At 44.8% G+C, this 19,743-nt stretch overlaps 1 protein-coding gene across 1 annotated transcript; it reads left to right on the top strand.

The window, feature by feature from the left end:
* Nucleotides 1–1,240: 1,240 nt before the first annotated feature.
* On the top strand, nucleotides 1,241–18,636 carry LOC137881129 (zinc finger homeobox protein 3-like). The gene is made up of 11 exons (XM_068722903.1): nucleotides 1,241–1,503; nucleotides 4,070–5,780; nucleotides 5,866–6,407; nucleotides 6,566–6,779; nucleotides 7,440–7,547; nucleotides 7,636–7,772; nucleotides 7,928–8,038; nucleotides 9,591–9,741; nucleotides 9,875–14,628; nucleotides 14,765–15,430; nucleotides 15,570–18,636. The coding sequence occupies exons 2-11, from the start codon at nucleotides 4,106–4,108 to the stop codon at nucleotides 15,684–15,686; spliced, it is 8,475 nt and encodes a 2,824-aa protein (XP_068579004.1). The 5' UTR covers nucleotides 1,241–1,503; nucleotides 4,070–4,105; the 3' UTR covers nucleotides 15,687–18,636.
* The last annotated feature ends 1,107 nt before the right edge of the window (nucleotides 18,637–19,743 follow it).

Here is a 19,743-nt window from a genome sequence, read left to right on the forward strand (position 1 = left end):
GTAGCCTTTCACACCTTTCTGGATGTATATTAATACAATTCTAAAATAAGGATAAGGTCAGCTGTGACAATCAACACCTAATTAAGTATAAAATATATTATTTGATCTTACAAATAAATGCAGTTTTCACCTTCTTAAATATGGACGATCGACAGATTGCACGTCCAGCGAGAAATTCACAATAGTATTATCATAACAATAGACCCGAGTGGCGAGGATGGGACGACCGGAGCAGAAAAAAACCCCCAAAGGTCTTATGTGATGACAAACACAGAAGTGGACACATCAATTTAGGCTTAAGTATTTTAATGTTATCCAAACGGAGTAAATTAACCAGCAAAAACCAATGCTCGCAACCCACCTGCAGCTTCGGTCCAAAAACAGTCAAGGGTATTCAAGCATATTTAGACGAGACCTTTTTCCCTTTTTTGTTTTAAGCATTCATATTTTGACTTGTTTGTTAAATGTGAATATGTGTCAGCCAGAAACCTTGCAATTACATGCTATAACTTTTCTAAAGCAGGTGGGCTATCAAACAGACATTTTAATATTTCATGAAAAAAATGCGATTAAACATTATGCAAGTAAACATTATGTCTGGGACATAATGTTTACATTTGAGCGTCCAACCGTCTGCTTTAACACAAACAAAATGTCTATATAATATTCCTAAAATAATCCTCAAAGGCCTTGCAATGTGCTTTTTGTTCTCAATAGTGAATCACGGTGATCGTGACGCATTTTGTGGTAGATTTTCATAATGTTTCTCTAAAATCCCTTTGTCTCTTTTTTGGTGAATATTGACATTATTGTTGCCTACTTCGTGGTATTTTAGCATATCTTTTGGGACATCTAGAGATTTTTTTGCGATTTTGTTTTCTCTCAAATGCACATTTTTTTTTACATCAGCTGGGATTTGTTTTAACATCCATCTAAAATATATAGCTACAGTTTTTCAGCGACAACATTCATTTTTCAATAAAAAACAAACCTTTCAGCTGAATTTTATCGTACTTTTTTAAATTGTCTTCTCCTCCCTGTCCTCTCTATGCGTTCCCTGTAGCCTCTCCCCCTCCCTCCTCCCTCTCTCTCTCGCGGAATCCTATTGATCCAAACGGGCTAATTAGCGGTGTCTGCGCAATTACGCACATGCGCACTAGGCGTAATCTCAGCCATTTTTTGAAGGAAACTAATTAGCAGGAATAAAGAGCCAAGTGTTTTTCCCCCACAGTGATCAGAACTCATTCTACCTCTGGAGCTCGCACAAACCCCTCCGTCCCCCTTCTTCTGTATACTACAGCCTATATGTAGCTTTAATTACACTGTTGTTTGGTAACAACTTGGACCCCGCTGCTCTCTCTCCCTCTCCCCTTTTTTTTCCTCCTGGCTCCGTAAAAACGCAGAGGATCATTCATAAGGAATGAGTGGGCTCTCTATACGATTGTTTTCCGGACTACTACACATTCAGCGTACGGAGCTTTGTACCAGAGCCGCTGCATAAATGTAAGTCTGCCGTTTGTTTACGATATTAAAGGGACGGGAGGAAGCCACCCCGACGGTGGGGAGGAAGGGGTGTTTGGTTAGTGCAGCCTGTAAATCGCACAAATCGAGCTTTTGTTGATCTGCTTGTACATTGAGTCACCTGTTACTGGATACTGAACGCGATCACTCTTGCTTTATCTGAATCGGGAGTGTGGAACGGTGCGGTCCACTGTAAACAAAGGCTGAAGTAGTCTGGAGGCTGAGTGTTGGTCGGTGGCTTGACAACATAGACAGAGACGGGGAGTGAACTTCAAGTCGCTGCCCGTCCGGTATTCTCCAACAGCCCCGTTTGGTACCCAGAATAATGCAAAATACAGTTTAGTGCTATTACCTTGATTCTGGGGTAGGCTGTACGCGGGGTCCTCACGCAAAGCAGTTGCGGTCAAAACAGTATTTGTCCATGTCCAACTGTATTTGTCGAGGTCCTAAAAAGACAAACAAAATGTATTTTCTATAAGTATAGCCACACAACTCTACTCTCAAGGTCTTTCTCTCACCCCATCACACCCCTTTCTCTCCTTTCTCTCTATTCTTAACACACACACACACACACACACACACACACACACACACACACACACACACACACACACACACACACACCAGCCTAAGATTCGGGGGGACACACATGTTTTGTTAGATATTTGAGCATCATTCTTTGTTGCAAATTATGTTGTATTCACACCTAATAACAAACATGTATTGTGCATTAATATTTTCAGTAATTAAAGGTCAAATTCCAGGTGCTTTGTGCTTTTGCTTAATTGACATTATCACAATCAGTTTGCAGAAGACAACAGGATTTACTCACATTAACACACACATAGATGTAGCCTACACACACACACACACACACACACACACACACACACACACACACACACACACACACACACACACACACACACACACGTTGTTAAATGATGGTTTCCCGCACTTGTGATCGATAGAGAGCCAGGAATGTTTGTATAAATAGTTACATTGCCGATAGACCCAGGTTATTGATTGCAGTGTAAATGAAAATCTTTATCAGATTAGAGACTCTTCTCAGCTGCTGGCAGTCAGGCTCAGCCCCTCAGCACTATCCGGCGGGACAGTGGACAGCTGCAGTGGGCAAGGGTCTGTGGCCTGTGACATAAACACAGTACATTAAAGCACTATCAGAGTGCCGATATGAGCCATATATCTTTAAGGTGCAGAGAGGGGAGAGGCGGTGGCTACAGGAGAGAGAGGGTATTTAAGCAGCAGCAGAAGGAGGAGGGGGTTGGTTGGTTGGTTGAAGTAGAAGGTGAAAGGGTACATTAAGGTCTCTCCTTGATTAAAAAAAGGTCAGTAATGAGATTGCGGGACACACAGAGTAAGAGAGATGTATCTGTCTCATCTGGCATCCATCTGTCAGTTAGAAACAGAAGAGGAGGAGAGGCTCAATTTCTTTTTTAGGAAGTCACTGTCACTTGATGCATGATTGTGCTGGTGATGGAGATTATTTGTGAAACCTCACTGATCAATTTTGGGAAATTGTAATTATTGACACAAATGTTTATGGTAATTCATGTATGATAAAATGTCACATGCAGCCCATTGACCAATTTTATTAAGAACAGATTATTTCAAAAGCCAAGGAAATGCAGTTTTAAATAAATATGAAATCAAACATTACTTTCAATTGTTTTTCTTTTAAACACACCATTGACTATAAATGCATTATACATAAAGTTTCAGTTTATAACAAAAAGGGATTAATTTTAATGTACATCTCTGCTTCATTGTTCATGGGTGTATATGGGTGTGTTTTTAGTGTTCAAGCAATGGGACTTAGTATATACAATTGTACACACATACAATGAGGAGAGGAGATAAATAATACACTGCACTGCAACACCAGTAACTATTGCTTTAAAAATTACCACAGATTTTAATCAAAACCTGTCTGAAATCTCAACAAACATTTTATAAGCCTCATACAAATATTTGTTGGACTAAATTAGATTACACAGGTGTTTATTGTATTGTGACCACCTCGTGTTTGCACTGCGTGTTATAAAATGGCTCGTGCTAAACAGAGCTCCAGTTTCCTCTCCTAATATCTCTGTACCAATGCACAGCGAAAGACAGATAAAAGCAGATAAAAGAACAGTTTTTAAACCCAGTGTATCAAAGTGCGGCAATTTAGTGGAAGCCCTTTAGCTCAGAAGCATTCAGTTCTTTATTTAATCCTATCCCCTGAGAAATATTATAGACCTCCTGCGTAGCCTTTACCCGCATTCCTCTACCTAGTTTAGCGCTCATGCTATTGATTTTCCCATTAAGGGCTAACGCTAACCCCTGAGTAACCAGCCTCTGTATTGCGCACTGTGAAGGCAGTATTGAACAGATGCTATCCAGGGACTGTAATCAATGTCCTCCACTGTTATGCAATATTATTTACATGACTCATGTATTTCATTTTCTTCTCTTTTCCGTTCACCTTTCTTCTGTCTCTGTCTGTCACGCTCTCCTCTTCTCTTTCTCTGTATCTGAAACACAGGTGGGGTAGTAATGCGTGGCAGCTGTAGCCTCTGGTATGGACAGCGGTGAGGGAGGAGGAGGGGATGGAGGGGGAGGAGAGGAGAGAGATGCTGACCTCAGTCCCCAGGCTTTATCTCTTCCTCTCCTGACCCTAGCGGTCGTTCCGGAGCAGGGGTCATCTTCTCATACCTCAGCCATGGCCCCTGCCAAAGAGCCCCTGACCCTGCCTCAGCAGGAGGAGGAGGGCGCAGAGGGGTCCCAGGCTAGAGAAGAGACCCAGGGAGGTGAGCAGAAAGAAGGAGGCCGACATTCACATGAGAATGGAGCGTGTCAAAAGCAGGGGATGAAGGAAGACTTCGGGGAGGGAAATTTGTCAGGGCAAAGGAAGGAAGAAGGGGAGGTGCATGTAGGTGTAGGAGAGGCGTCAGTTACAGGGGGCCTCCCAGCAGCCCTTAGCAGCAGAGGGGGAGAGGAGGAGAAGGAAGAGGAGGAGGCCATCTCAAACCAAAGCCAAACCAAATCCAAATGTTCTTTATTACCTCAACAGAGCCAGCACAGCTCTTCTTCCAGCACTGCGAAGGCCAGTGGCACACTCGACAGCAAAATAGCCGCCTCTCCAAAGCCCTCCCCCACTCCTTCCACATCTCCAAAGCCCTCCCCTTTTCTTTCCGCCTCTCCAAAGCACTTCACTTGTCCGTCCTCCTTTTCTGCCCTGCTGAGCGAGACAGAGGTAAAAGACATTAAGGGAGATCAGGGCTGGATTTCTGAGTTTCCTCAGAGCTTTAAATCCCAGCAGTCTACTACTCTGGCTTTTCCACTGGCAGGTACGGAGCCTGCCAGTACACCTGCTGAGGATGATGGGCCGGCAGGGGTTCCTCACTCTTCCATTTCCAATGGAGATGGTGCCAAAGCTCCAGAACCAAATGACAGCCAGCTAGACACAGAGGTGGATGACGAGAGAGACAAAGAAGAAGAACAGAAAGAAGCTGTCCTTAAAAACCTCAACCAAGACCTCTCTCCTAATTCACTGACCAGTCACATGACCATAATGCACTCACGCAACTCCTGCAAGACGCTGAAATGCCCCAAGTGTAACTGGCACTACAAGTCTCAACATACACTGCAAGTCCACATGAAAGAGAAACATCCGGAGACGGGAGGCCAGTGTGTGTGTGGTGCCTCCGGGGGAAAGTGTGTGTGTGGCGGTGCAACACGAGGTGTGTGTAGCTATTGCAGTTCGGGGAAACCCCATCCTCGCTTGGCCCGTGGCGAAACCTATGCCTGTGGCTACAAGCCCTATCGCTGTGAGGTGTGTGACTATGCTACCTCATCGAAAGGCAACCTCAGCATACACATGCAGTCGGATAAACACCTTAATAACGTTCAAAATGGGGGACACTCGAATGGTCACATGCACACTTCTCACATTACCACAAACAACAGCAGCTCCTCCGACGGTAACGCAGTGGACGAGCCCACATACAAGCCCCCACTCTCTACTCCCACACCTACTACCCAGCCCACCAAGCTCCCGCCACCTGCACACACTCACTCTCATGGTAAGCGGTGGCGGTGTGATGTGTGCGACTATGAGACCAGCATTGCCCGCAACCTGCGCATACACACCACCAGCGAGAAACACACTCATAACATGCTGCGGCTCCAGAGAGGTTACTACCTGTCTCACTGTAGGAGTCTTGCCCCGCAGCTGAAACACTTACAAAACGCAGGTGAGTAATGCATCTCTCGCTGTAATCCAACAACAACAAAATAAAACATGTGCAAATTCTTACAGTGGATCGCTCTGTTTTATAGGTGCGGAGCTTTCCTTGAACATGCGACTGACCAGTCAGCAAGTTGCAGATCAGCCAGTCACCCTTGGGTCTACACTCACTCCTTCTCCCTCCCCCTCCCCCTCACCCCCTCCAGCCTCGTCTCTGTCCCCCACTGAACCCCTCTCCCAGGGGGGCGTGTTTCAATGCCTTGTCTGCTCCTGCTTTTCGTCTGACAGCTTAGAGTCTGTGGAGCAGCACCTGAACGCCCCTCGCTCTCTGCCCCAGTCTGAGTGGTGCTCCCTGGTCGCTGGTGGCTGCCACTGCAGACTGTGCGGCTACACCACCCAGCTGAGGGCTAACTTCTCCTTGCACTGCCAGACTGACAGGCACCGCACCCGCTACCAGCTTGCTGCTCACCTCCAGGAGGGTGGGGATAGGGGTCAGGAGGGGGCTGCCCTTATTGCTAAAGGCAACCCCGTCCAGCTGAGATGCAACCTGTGTGACTACGTGACCAGCAGTTTGGACAAGCTGCGAGGACATTCCCTCAGTTCCCACCACGAGGCCAGCGTCCGGGTTTACCGAGTCAGTAGACTGTCATTAGTAACACCTTTATCTCAGGGCATGCAAGCAGCATTTCAAACATAAATTTATTCAGCAATTCATGATGATCGGACTTTATTTATACATTTTTGTGAACCATATTCCTTTTCATTCTCTCCTTTCTGCCTCATTATTTTTAGTTCCTGCAGCAGTATGATGGTGAGGTTGATGGGGGATCGTGGCTGTTCCATTGTCTCTTATGCAACCACTCCTCCTCTTCTAAACTACAAGTAATGAAACACAGTCAAACCCTAACCCATCAGCAGAGGGAAGGGCTACTACAGCTGCAACCAATGGGCGGAGAGGAGCTGGCAGCCATTTTTACCATAAGGAAAAGCCCTGATGGTGTCACAGGTGAGAATATGAACCATGTGGCCGTATTTGATTTCATGTTGCATGTACTAACTGACGTCATCGAGTAGAGAGGGGATTGAGATGAAAAGAGTGAGAAAATAAGTAATGGCTTTTGCTGAGATATTGATCAAGTAAATTGATTTGTCAATACACATCCTTGTTATACCCCCAATAACCCCTGACAACAGCTAACTAGCACCTGCTAATCAATGGACCAATACAAATCCCCTGGATAAGGATGGGGGAAGTAAAGGCTAGTCACCCGTTTGTTCGAGATAAAACACTGAATTTACATCGTCTGGAGTGTGTGAACTGCTGGCACAACCGCTAAAATTAGTTGTTCAACACTTCAGTTGTAAATTAAGTGCATCCTGTGATTTGTTTATGTGCAGATTAAGACTTATCGAGGTGAACTGATGTGTTGTAAGTCCATATTACCTCTACTCCACCTCTGAGGAGAATCTAATGGAGAATCAATACTTGATCAATAGTGTATGGAGGCAAGCAAGAAGAATAGCATGAGGTCCAAAGAAATTGGTCTTTTTGAAGGATGCTATCTAGAGGATATTATAAACTACAATTAACCTGATAGTTTGTGAGAACATATTGTATGAAGCACAATGTTTGTGTAACATAATTATTTTTCATGTCCCCTCTCAGGAGAGCTCAGTGAGGATATAGAAACTTCCAGTGAGACCATCACTGGTCCTTTGGACACAACCAAAGACATTTGTAACTTGGGGGCAGAGCAGATTTATAAGGAGACCGGTATGTTAATTCAAATGATAGCATGATAACATATTACATACTACATATCAATCCATTTTCATGTTAATATGATTTTTTTTACATGAAGAAACAACTAGGGAGGAGGAAAGAGAAAAGAGGGAGTCATTTCCATCAGTCAAGCGTCCATCCTCTGAATGTGAGGAAATGGAAAACTCTATCTCAACCAAACGCCCCAGAATACACCAGCAAAATCAGAACCAGCAGGTGAGCAGTTGACACACATTTTAATAATTTAAGTATGTCCTTGTTAATATAAAATGTATCAACAGACACAATAAATGCAGTTCTACTCTTTCAGCCTTCTAATTCAACACTTTTTAACCATTTTTCCCACTTCTCTCATTTCTCGACTCTTTAAGACTGTCCAGTGCCCTTTGTGCCAGGTTAAACTCCCCCACACACACCTTCGACAGCATCTCACGCATGTGCACAGTGTGGCACAGGACTGTGTAGACAAGCTCATCAGCACAGTAAGTGTATGCAAGTGTGTATTCGTTGTATTTGCGTTTGTCAGGAAGCAAAAGAAAACGTGAAGGCAAAGCGATGGGGGATGGGGGAGAGTGAAATGTAGGGAGACAATTCCATTAAGAAGGCACCAGAGAGAAAGGCACAGCTTTTTTTAATGCATGTTTAAGTAGCTCCCCGCTATCATCTTTGATGCAGCCGTGCATTCTGTGTGTATGTGTATGCACGTGTTTTAGAGTGGAAGAGAGAGGGGTTTGACTGAGTGAGTGAGGGAAAAGCCAGTCTTTCTATAATGCATGTTTAAGTAGCCCTCTATTACCAGAAGTGCAGTCAAGCTAAAAAGGGGCCCCCATGCTTTTTACTGTGTCTCTCCAACTAACAAAGACTGGTCATCTATCCACATCACCATCCTCCATCTCCCTGGCCCGTATGCTAAGTGGCCTTTGTCTCTTGTGCTCTTCGCCTCCACTTGACTGACTGCTTTTCACCCTTTCTCCCCTCTGCTGTCCCTCCCTCCCCCCTTCACCTACTCCTATCATTCCTATTCAGCAATCTCTGTCCCTGCCCCTCCCTTTCTGTCCCTCCCAACCTCACTCTCAATTTCTTATGCGTTACCCCTCCCTTACTCACTCTCTCTTTCCGAAGCAGTTTTTTTTGTTCATTGCCCCATACCTTCTCCCTCTCTCTCTTTCTCATATTCTATACCCCTTACCCCCCTGCCACCCCCCACCATCGTCCTCTCTCCCTCCCCTCCGACCCCTCCCTCACTCTCTCTGATAGTAATTGAGGTTCATTAATTCAGACTGAGGTGATGATGGCCATTATGTACCTTGCTTTCCAATTACGCTCTCTAGATTAAGCCTGACCTTCAGTTTTCTCTGCAGTGTGTGTGTGTGTGTGTGTGTGTGTGTGTGTGTGTGTGTGTGTGTGTGTGTGTGTGTGTGTGTGGTTGTTCTTCTCCTCTTTCTCTCTTATAAAGCTGTTACGCAGAGAATACGCTTGTCATGTAAATCTCATCTTTAGCTGTCTGTCCTTTCCTAAGGGTAGCTAGCTGTTCGCATAGATATGGTATTTGCTCTCAGTGCTCGAAGCTGTGGAGATGGAGGTTTTCTGTATGAAGAATGATTTTAAATAAATTCATTATTCAGCTCAGTAAAGTTTTATTAAACCCTTGGGGCATGTTGGACGGAGCTGAAGGGCAGACCCACATATCTCACCATATACACTTATTACCAAATTGATGTGCCTTGCTGTCTATACTGCTGCACAGGCAGGTGCAAGATGTAACGATACACTCACAGATTCACACTTTAATGTTTTATGATATTAGGACAGGGTATGCAGGCACTCATGTTCTACGTCTGGATATTTGCTTGCTGTTATTCTGTTCAATTAAATGTTTTATTCATAATATAGGATTGAGAAAATATGGTAATATCCTATTTTTCTCTCAATCTGAATTGGTAAAACAGCACGGATTATAACTGGCAATAACCCCCCCCCCCCCATAAAAATAAAAACAAAAATGACACACGGTCACTTTTTTTTTCTTTGCAGGTCACACTATCCATGGAACAACCACAGCTTCAGCTGCCGACAGAACCACAGACGGATGATACTCAGACAAATAAAAACACCAAGACTACCAATGCAAATTGTTCCCATACTGCTGATTCTAGTGCCTCACTTGATTCACAAAAAAAACAAGGTTGGTTTAAAATGCACCGTAAAAACTCTAAACCATGTCACTGTAATTTGTTTAAAACACATTGTCTTCTTGGTCTAATGCTATTTAAAATGTACTATCACTATTTACAATTTTATTTTGGGGCATTTTGCAGGCATTTCAGTAGAGAACACTGAGGGAGATGTAGCCGCACCCAAAGATGTCACAGCTCTACTCACCCCACCCCTTGAAGACAACACCACTCACCCTTCCAATGGCAGACTGGCTCCTCAGTCCCCAACTCAGACCCCCCCCTCCTCCCCAACCGGTGACCCCCCTCCTCTTTCTGATCGCCATGGTTACCGGTTCCGTTGCAGCAGGTGCAGCTTGGCGTTCCCCACTCAAGAGAAGCTCCAGCTGCACTGGCAGTACCATGCCATGAGGGCGGCAACAGAGTGCCCCCTCTGCTCTCGACGATGCCGCAGTCAAGAGGCCTTGCAGAGACACATGCAGAACACACACTCACAGCTGGACAACACAAACACACAGGGACAGAATACACTCTTACCGCCTCACACTGCTCAATACATGGAGCAAAATAAGAGTTCAGTTCAACAAGATTTTAGTTTATCACCTCAAGTAGGTCAAGAAGCAGGAGAGGGTGAGGATGAAGAGATGGAGGAAGAAGCCCTGGGCATAGAGGTAAAGGAGGAACAAAAGGAAGAAGTACAATTTAAAGAGAAGAACGGTGAAGTTGATGGAGATGAGGAGGATTTAACTGAGCCAGAGAAAGGGCCACATGAGGAGATCATATCAGAACCCACTTACAGCTCTCTTTTCAAAAAGAGCTCCAACCCCACAATGGACCGCTATCTGGATCCAACCAGGCCCTATAAATGCACAGTATGCTCTGAATCCTTTACCCAGAAAACCATTCTTCTGGTCCACTATAACTCTGTGTCCCATCTCCACCGGGCCAGACGGGCCTTACAGGACTCTGGCACAGGTGTTGCTGTCCCCGAGGCTCCCCGTGGTCCAGATCCTAGGCCCTACCGCTGCCGATTGTGTGGAGTGGGCTATAGCCAGAGCTCCACACTGGACATTCATCTTCGCTCTGTTCTTCATCAGACTAGAGCTCGTGCCGCCCAGAACTCAGCTCCACAGAACCCAGCATCTAGTGTAGCTGCTCCAGTGTCAGTCCCCACTACTGCTACACAGGCTGCTACCAACAGAGAAGAAATATCAAAGGCTTTGCCATTTACCAAAAGGCTAGATGGAGGAAGCTCTTCAACCTCTTTACTATTAGGCCCTGGCTTAGCAGCTGAGGCGCAGCCAAGCCTCTCTATCCCAACTGACAGCCAGCAGGCTAAAAGTAGAGTTGCAGAACTTATAGCATCAAGAAACCAACTAATGCTAATACAACAGCAGCAGTTAGCCCAGGCTCAGGCACAGGCTCAAGCTCAGTTACAACAACACACAGCTCTGCTCCAGTCCCAATTAATGCAGCACCTTCCCTTAGGGACAGAGAATCTCCTTAAACAACACTTCTCCCTGTCACCAGACAACTTGCTCTCTCTGCAGCAGCAACTTCTTCTGCCCTTTTATTTATCAGGAGACATGAATATTAACCCAGAGTTAACTGTTAAGAGCCTTGAACTTAGTCAGTTAGTGTGTGCCAACTCCATCCCCAAAGAACAGGTTATGGTGGAAGTTAAAAGGGAGTCCCAACCTCAAATAGATGAGAAACAAACCCAGCGACAACGTTCAAACTCAGCTGTTAGCCAACTAAAAGATCGTATGCAGTGTGAAGCCAATGTTGAAGCTGGCTGCAGTGGATCCGCCAACAACCAGTCAGAAAAAGGACACGGCAATTCTAATCTAGAGGAAGAAAAAGAAGAAATGCCTGTTCCTACTTTTAAAAATAAGTGTCAGAAAGAGGAAATGGATTCCTCTTCATTTACTCTTCTTGGATTTCAGTGTCCTCCTCCCAGAGTGCCCTATGCAGCTGTGAATGGCGAGCCTGTTCGAGCCCTACTGCAGAGTTATGGCTATGAGTTGGCACTGCAATACATACAAAGTAGACAAAGACACCAGCAGCAGATAACAACCCATATGATACCAGATAAACAGGAGTTTTCTGATATCAACAAGATGGAGGTATGCTCAGAAGAAGAAAAAGTTGAGTTAAGTGGACTACAGGATGGAAAGCTGGAAGGCTGTGACAAGGATAACAAACAAGTAGAGGGCAATGGAGAGATAGAAAGTTTGCCACATGACAATAAAAAGAAAGACAAGGAATCAGTAAACAAAGAGATAGGCTGTTGTGGAAGGGGAGAAAAGTGTAGAGACTGTGGCAAGTTCTTTTCAGATGCCTTGATTTTAAAAAGTCACCGGGAGTACATTCATAGGAAAATGTTTCCTACTCCTGCACTGGAGAGATTTTCCAGAGAATACAGGCTGCAGTATGACCAGATGTACCCACTCACGCAACCTAAATCTGGGGAGAATTCAACTGCTTCAGCTGGCGCCCCATCCTCAGAATCAGAACCATCACTGGAACCAGTTATGCCTCAAGTTAAAAGCCTTGCACCCTCACCTGTACCTTCATTTTCAGATCCCATAACCAAAACATGTGCTCTTGCTACAGACCCAACAACAACTGCCCCCACACCTTCTTCTTCTCCATTTATTTCTCAATCTCAAGAATTTCCACAACAAGAGGCACCCATCCCAAGCACAACTGTTACAGCTACTTCTCAAACCACATCCCCAGCTAATGCCATACCTCTTACCTTACCGAAAATACCTATGCTTCCTTTAGCCTTGCCCCAGCTTCCTAAAGCCCAACTGCCTTTACCTGAGCTTACCCTACCCCACATTCCGTTTCCCATGGACCTATCTCTCCTCCCTCCAGTTATGATGCAGTCTGTGGGTCTCCATTCCCAATCTTGGTTAGACTTAAGTGTCAACCCTGAGTTGGCAAAACTCTACCAATCTCAACTCAACACAGCACTGCTAGGGCAACAGCCACAGCTCAGCCCTTCTTTGCTTGTCCAGCAACCCCAGCTCAGCCCAGCTTTGCAAGGTCAGCCTTCACAGATCAATTCTGCACTGCTCGGTCAACCATCCCAACACAGCCCCATCCAAACAGGACAGCAACCCCAAGTCAGCCCAACAATACTTGAACAACAGGGTAAGAGAACCCGAACCCGAATCTCTGAGGAGCAACTGACTGTCCTGAGGAAACACTTTGATATTAACAGCCTCCCCAGTGATGAAGACATGAACAAGATGTCTGGTCTGTCTGGGTTGCCTCATAAAGTTATCAAACACTGGTTTCGCAACACCCTATTTAAAGAGCGCCAGCGAGACAAGGATTCCCCTTACAATTTTAATAACCCCCCGACCATAGCCCTGGAGGAGCCCAGAGAAGTAGCACAAAACCAGCCTCTGTCACTTTCCCCATGTCCACTGTCCCCAGGCCTTCCAGCCCATACCTCCCCACTGGCCCAGACAACAGACCTCCTGAGAGGAGAACCCCATAGGGGCCGACGCTCTTCCCGAACCCGCTTCACGGAACAACAGCTGGAGACCCTGCAGGGGGTGTTTGAGGCGACTCCGTATCCCAGAGAGGAAGAATATGACCACATGTCTGCTTTGCTGTCTCTCCCTAACAGAATCATTGTTGTGTGGTTCCAAAATGCAAGACAGAGAGCCCGTAAAAATCAAGACCGGGGCACAGACGATGGATTAGAGGGGAAGAACCAACTTGACAACATTCACAGACAGAGAAATGGCTGCTACAAGAATGATGATGACGATAACAGCTGTGGGGATGAAGCACAAGGTGAATCTCAAAATGAAAACTCCATGGATCTGACTTATGAGTATTACACCAACCCTGACTCACCTGTCCTTGATTCTTCCTCTCACTGCATAGAAAGTGAGCATCTAACAGCCAATGGTGAACCAACACCTGTTACTAGGCAACAAGAAGATAAAACAATCTCTTCTCAGGCTAACAAGAGCCTAGCTCTTGTTCAAACTCAAAATGAAATTTCAGATGCAGACATCCAGTGTAAGGAAATTGTTCAGGCCATGAAAATGGGGTCCTCTCCACAACCTGAGTCCAATCTGCAGCCAGAAAGTAGACCCCAGCCTCGCTCCTCTTCACAAAAAACTGTACAGGCCATCACGTCCACAGCTCATTCCAGCCAGGGGCATACATGCAGCCCTCCTTCTGATCCAGCTGTTGAAAAGCCTGTTGATACATCACCCAGCCTCCCTGCTGCTTCAGAGTCTGACACAAGCCACATTCGGCTGCCTGATGCCACCTCTTGCCTATCCACTGAAACCCAGCAAAAAACCCAGCTCCAAACGCAGGCTCAGTTTCAGTGCAGTCTCTGTCCAGTGTCCTTGCCCTCATTCCAGCTGTGGCAGGAGCATCAAACCAGGCACCTCCTGGCAGCTCAGTCCCAGGTCCAATTTCTCCACTCTGGCTTCACAGACCGAACCATGCCTTACATGATGCTCCACCCTAACCACACCCTGATGGCCAGCCAAATGCTTTCAGGCGCTATGTCCCAGATGCACCCTAATCCCACACATTCCATGATTTCACACTTAAACAGCATACAAATTCAGAACACGCTCTCTGATCACTCGAGTAACAACCTCACCAGCCTCTCTCAAAGTTCCCTGACACCCATGAAGCAGAGTTCAAAGCTCATGTCAGAGACCAGTTTTGAAGGCCAAAGGGGCGGTAGAGAGATTGAGGAAGAGCACCGAAGGGATAAGCGTCAAAGAACCACCATCACCCCAGAACAGCTTGAAGTGTTGTATCAGCGCTACAGTATGGACTCTAACCCCACCAGAGGAGTCCTGGAAGGCATTGCACGCGATGTAGGCCTGTCAAGACGTGTGGTTCAGGTATTCTAAGGATGTTTTTTGTGTTTGATTATGTGTTAATGTTTTTTGGAGAGAGGGACAGAAAGCAAGGCAAAGAAAATTACTTAATTATGTTGTGTAACTCTAATTTTAAGTCATGCTGGTCTTTCCTTCACAGGTCTGGTTTCAGAATACACGAGCCAGAGAGAGAAAAGGACAGTTCCGATCAATGGGGCCAGGATCCAGTTTCAGCTTGGGTTTGAACCACTTGCGCTGCCCATTCTGCAGGGCTCTCTTCAAGGTAAAGAGTGCTCTTGATGCCCATATGAGGTCACGCCACTGGGCAGAGGCTGAAAGAGCAGGCTACAACTTATCAATGAGTAATGGATCCAATGGGCAGATTGGGATGGCTATGTCATCTGTCATGGACAGACCAGGCCCATCTATCTCCTCCAACCTCATCCCAAACCATGGCTATGTCATCATTAACAAAGAGTTAAGTACAAAGCCACCTGTGACCTCTTTGTCTTCAACCACTGATCTGAACAACCCAGAGGAGGATGATGACTATGAGGAAGACGATGAGGAGTACCCATGTGAGGAGGGTTCCAGTATGGCTGACCAGGGGTCTCCTAGTCCTGAGGGATCTGGCGGTCCAAGCTCAGATTGGGGTGAGACGCAAAGTCTGCAACAGCACCAACATCAGCAGCAGCGCCAAAGGACACAAATGAGCCACTTCCAGGTACTCCAGCTCAGAGACTTCTACAGGAGCCACCGTACCCCCAACCGACATGAGTGTGAGACACTGGGCCAGGAGTTGGGACTGCCTCACCGAGTTGTGCAGGTAAATGTTTCAAATATTCATAAATGATAAAATGCAGTTTCATTTGTTAAAGATGAAAAATCATTGTTTCAGAACAATTAAGTATTTTAAGGGTGATAGCTAATTTATTCATACAAATCTTTTTTTTTTTTTTGTACAGGTGTGGTTCCAGAATGCCAGAGCCAAGGAGAAGAGGGCCAGGAGCCTAAGCTCTGACTCTGCAGAGAGGGAGCAGGCCGAGCTGTCCGCAGGGGCAGGGGAGAGAGACAGAGCTTAGAGAGGCAGACTACGGCCGTTTTGCTTCTTTCTACTAGATTCTTCCCAAAACCCCTTCTGCACCTGCTGTTGATTTCTAAACATATAGCTTGTCCACTTTGCTGCCAAACCTGTAAACTGAACACCCCAAAGATGCCGAGCCACAGTGGCCCAAAGAGAAACTCTCTCAGCTGAAAGTAGGAGAGAGCCCAAACCAAGTCCTCTCTACCACAGCTTTCCTCTTTTCTTATTGTTCTTAAACTCTTTCCCGGTCCGTCCTTTCACGTTGAAAAGAGCTCCTCTCCCTATTGCGTCAAGACACCTTACTACAACCAAACACCACCTTGATAAAACCAACCAGATGCCACAGAGGCCAAAGAGCATTCTCCAAGTATGTGACCTCACTGCCCAGCTAGACCTGCAGTCTACCTCTCAGTCTGCATGACAGACTCACAGTGGGCCCTCCACCAGACAGTGCTAGATGACTAGCTGTGTAGCATGTAGTGCCAGTCTGTAAGAGGCTGGAAAATAAATTGTCAAAGAGATTTTAGTGTAAATAGAGAGCTCCAAAAGATAAACTTGAAGAAAAACAAAGCAGTTAACAGTGGAAGAAGAAGAAGATGGAAAAAAAAAAAACCATGGAAAAATATCCTTGAGAGAGATGGAGGTATTCGCATAGAGCTTTTGTAAAGACTGACTCAGATTCCAAAGCTCGTAACCAAAATTTTTCATGTCTGTGGATTTAGTTTCAACATGTTTGTTTTCAATAACAAACTGCAGAGCTGACGTCTGTACGGTGAATGGGTGAGATCTGCAGCTGGCAAAATTAAGCCGAGTACCAATAGACTGATACGGTGCCAGAATGCAGCTTCACCCCCCACAAGCCAATGATGAGTCTTCTGTTGTACATGTATACCTTCTATGTTCCTTTAGTGGATAACAGCCCAAATAGCACAGAACGAAAAGGCCAGTTTGTCCTGAACGGGGCAAACTATTTTTTATAGCACTCAACCATTATACTGTATATGAAAACTTTAACCAAACTCAAATTTACATTGTGTGTGTTTAGTAATAGTTTCTTAATATAAATCGTATGGACTGAGATAAACTGTCTTGCTTCGATATAATAGTGTCATGATTATGAAAAGATGATGACAGCTTTGATATGTTCAGGCAAGGTGACTTACTGCCTTTCCGTTCTATTTGAATATACCAATGGCTGACCAATGTTATTTGATTAATGTAAAGCTTTCTATGCTCAGGTCAACAGCTCAACATGGCTCTGCTTAAATTGTGGTCTTAATACTGTACTTTTCTGTTTTTAAAACAGAAGAGGCATGGTTTAACCTAGGACTAAGTATTAAAAGATATCTACAAAAACATCTGTATTTCAAAGATCTGAGCTTTTCACCACTGAGTAATAGATTGTTACAAAAACCTTATTGAAACTAAAGTGTTTAATAGTGTGAGGGGTAAATGTACAGTATTTAGCTTTTGTATGGTTGACTCAAGACTTCATTGGATGATTGAGACATGGCTCCCTTTTCCACTTACAGATGGGGAGCTACTGCGCAAATCTGAGAAACTTCGGATGTTATTGATGTTATTTTTGTACACTTAATTTATTTTCCCTCTTTCTCCTACCTTACCGACTTTCCTCTTTTGCTCTCTACCTTTCTTCCTGTGTTCATTTGCAACCAGTCCTTATTCTAACTGTAATAATGATAATATAACAATAATAGCTAAACAATAATTAATGCTTTAAGACAAAAATCCAAAGACGTGATAATACTTTAACCATATGACCTACAAAAATAAGCGCTACTGTTTACTTGACGATGTATTGCTGTTTTTAAAGAAGGAAGGAGTCCCTATATCTAAGCTACTGTTTTCTGCCTCTCATAAGCACACTGGAGACTGTAACCAAAACCCCAAACTAGAGCCATGGCAGTCTGTAATATAGTGGTTAAAGAGTTTTACTTCTCTTGAGAAATGTTGCAGTTTATTTTTCTTTCTTTTTTACCATAGTGTTGAACTTCAGCCCTTAAGGATGTCCAGTTTGCTGCTAATGTACTGTAGTTTCTAATGATACTGTAGAAAGATGCATGCTCTGATCGCTTTACCACTAGGCTTTAATGACTACAAACTGTAATGATACCTGTGATGCTGTTGATAAACTGCTCCTATGTTATTCCGTTGTAAACAAATGGATATGTGGGGCTCAATTCCATCAGGTTTGTTTTTCAGTATCCTAATAATTACCCCGACTCAGAAGATAAAAATGGCTTTCGTAATACCAGAAATATTTTTTCAAGCTTCAGTTTTAGAGAAACCTGCTTGGGGCATTCATTTCTCAATATTTATGGAGATACTGCATAGCTATTTGAAGGAGTTCAGCCCCAAATCTTCCACCGGTATGGTGTCAGCCTTTCTGTGTTGCAATGTCTCTAGTCTTTAGCCATTTGTCCATCGAAAACAGCTTTGCTGAACTCGTCTCAGACTGACATCACAACCAACTTTCCAAAGGATGTGGACTGACTTACTCTGTCACGTTTTGTTCTTAAACTAACCAATGTTTACGACAATACCAATGAGCTTTCTTCTGTACAGAAATGTGCATTCCAAATATCACAAAGGCAGTTTTTTGTATACTGATTATTTAAAATTTCATTTGTCATATTCTCTTGATCTTATTGACTGTAAGATGTAAATATTGGGGTCCTCTATGGTGAAGGGACTCTGTTATCCTTACTGTAGTTAAAACTATTATTTTTATTTTTTTTCTGGATATGTTGTTGCCATAGTGATGACCAAAAAGATACCTGTGATGTGCACCTGTCCTTATGTCCTGCTCCAGTGGTTTAGTGCGTCTCTATACTCTCCCTCCCCAAGTTCTCCCCTACTGGTGTGTGTTTCTCTTCCTATCCCTTCCTATACTCCACTGAGCTAAATAAAGTCTGCTTTGGTGCATGCTCTGGTCTCATCCCTGGTCTCACCAAGAGAAGCCATTTTGTGAATGTTGTGGTATGCGAGGGTGTCTGCCTGTTATGTGTGTTTCATATTTGTGTGTGTGTGTGTGTGTGTGTGTGTGTGTGTGTGTGTGTGTGTGTGTGTGTGTGTGTGTGTGTGTGTGTGTGTGTGTGTGTGTGTGTGTGTGTGTGTGTGTGTGTGTGTGTGTGTGTGTGGAAGGCGTTTGGTGAATGGAGCCATGACCTCTGGGGTCACTTCATTAATTACATCTGTGACATTCAGCCAGATGAGTTTCCTTTGTAACTAAATGATATGATGAATATTAACGACCTCGGATGAATTACACTGCTGCTTCTGCTGCTGCTGATGATAATGTGTTTTACGACTCTGGGAGAGAGGGGAGTAAAATTGCACACTACAGCACATTTAGAGCACGCAGATTTTCATATGCAACATTTCAAAGACCACAGCGTAGGTTGGTAGAGCAGATTTTATTATTATGTTTTCTTCTGTGTAAAACTTTCCAGTGGTTGATCAGACAACTTGCCAGAGAGGAAAAACTACAATACAAGTATGCGTCGTTCAGAGTCTCAAGCACAAACTGATATTCTGTCCTTGTTCTCTACCAGCAAGCCATTCATTTAACCATTATACATGAATGCGACAACAGAGGAAACAGTTCTGATTGGAGTTGCAGTGAACAGACAAACAGATACATGGGGAGAACATAAGCAAAGTAAACACAGAAGACGGCTTGAGATAGCTTCGTAGCTGATGATAGCCATCTTAGAAAGTCATCCTGATAAAGTGATCCCCAACCATTTCTCCTTCTCCCTGTCCTCCCCCTCTTAATCAAATGAATACTGTGCAGCTGGTGGGGTTGCGGCAAAAAAGGGGTACGAGTGTGTGTGCCGAGGGGGGGGGGGGGGGGGGGGGCTTTGAGGGATGGCGTGAAATTATTGCCTGCTGGTGTATATGTGTCGCTGGGGGTAGAAGAGTAGAGTAGGGGATTGGGCTGGGGCTGGGGGGGTGTAATGTCATTGCCTGCTGGTGTATCAGTAGTGGGGGCTCATTTAGATTTAGATTGGTTATGTGAGGAGAGAGCTGAA

This window comes from Cebidichthys violaceus, unplaced genomic scaffold, assembly GCF_023349555.1.
Source record: "Cebidichthys violaceus isolate CVI_PGR_0920_01 unplaced genomic scaffold, fCebVio1.0.p SCAF_3, whole genome shotgun sequence".
Classification (NCBI taxonomy): domain Eukaryota; kingdom Metazoa; phylum Chordata; class Actinopteri; order Perciformes; family Stichaeidae; genus Cebidichthys; species Cebidichthys violaceus.

Coding starts and splice junctions, on each gene's coding strand:
- LOC137881129 (XM_068722903.1), top strand. CDS start 4,106: ATGGACAGCGGTGAGGGAGGAGGAGGGGATGGAGGGGGAGGAGAGGAG. Junction 6,408..6,565: donor CCAGCGTCCGGGTTTACCGA/GTCAGTAGACTG, acceptor CATTATTTTTAG/TTCCTGCAGCAGTATGATGG. Junction 8,039..9,590: donor TAGACAAGCTCATCAGCACA/GTAAGTGTATGC, acceptor TTTTCTTTGCAG/GTCACACTATCCATGGAACA.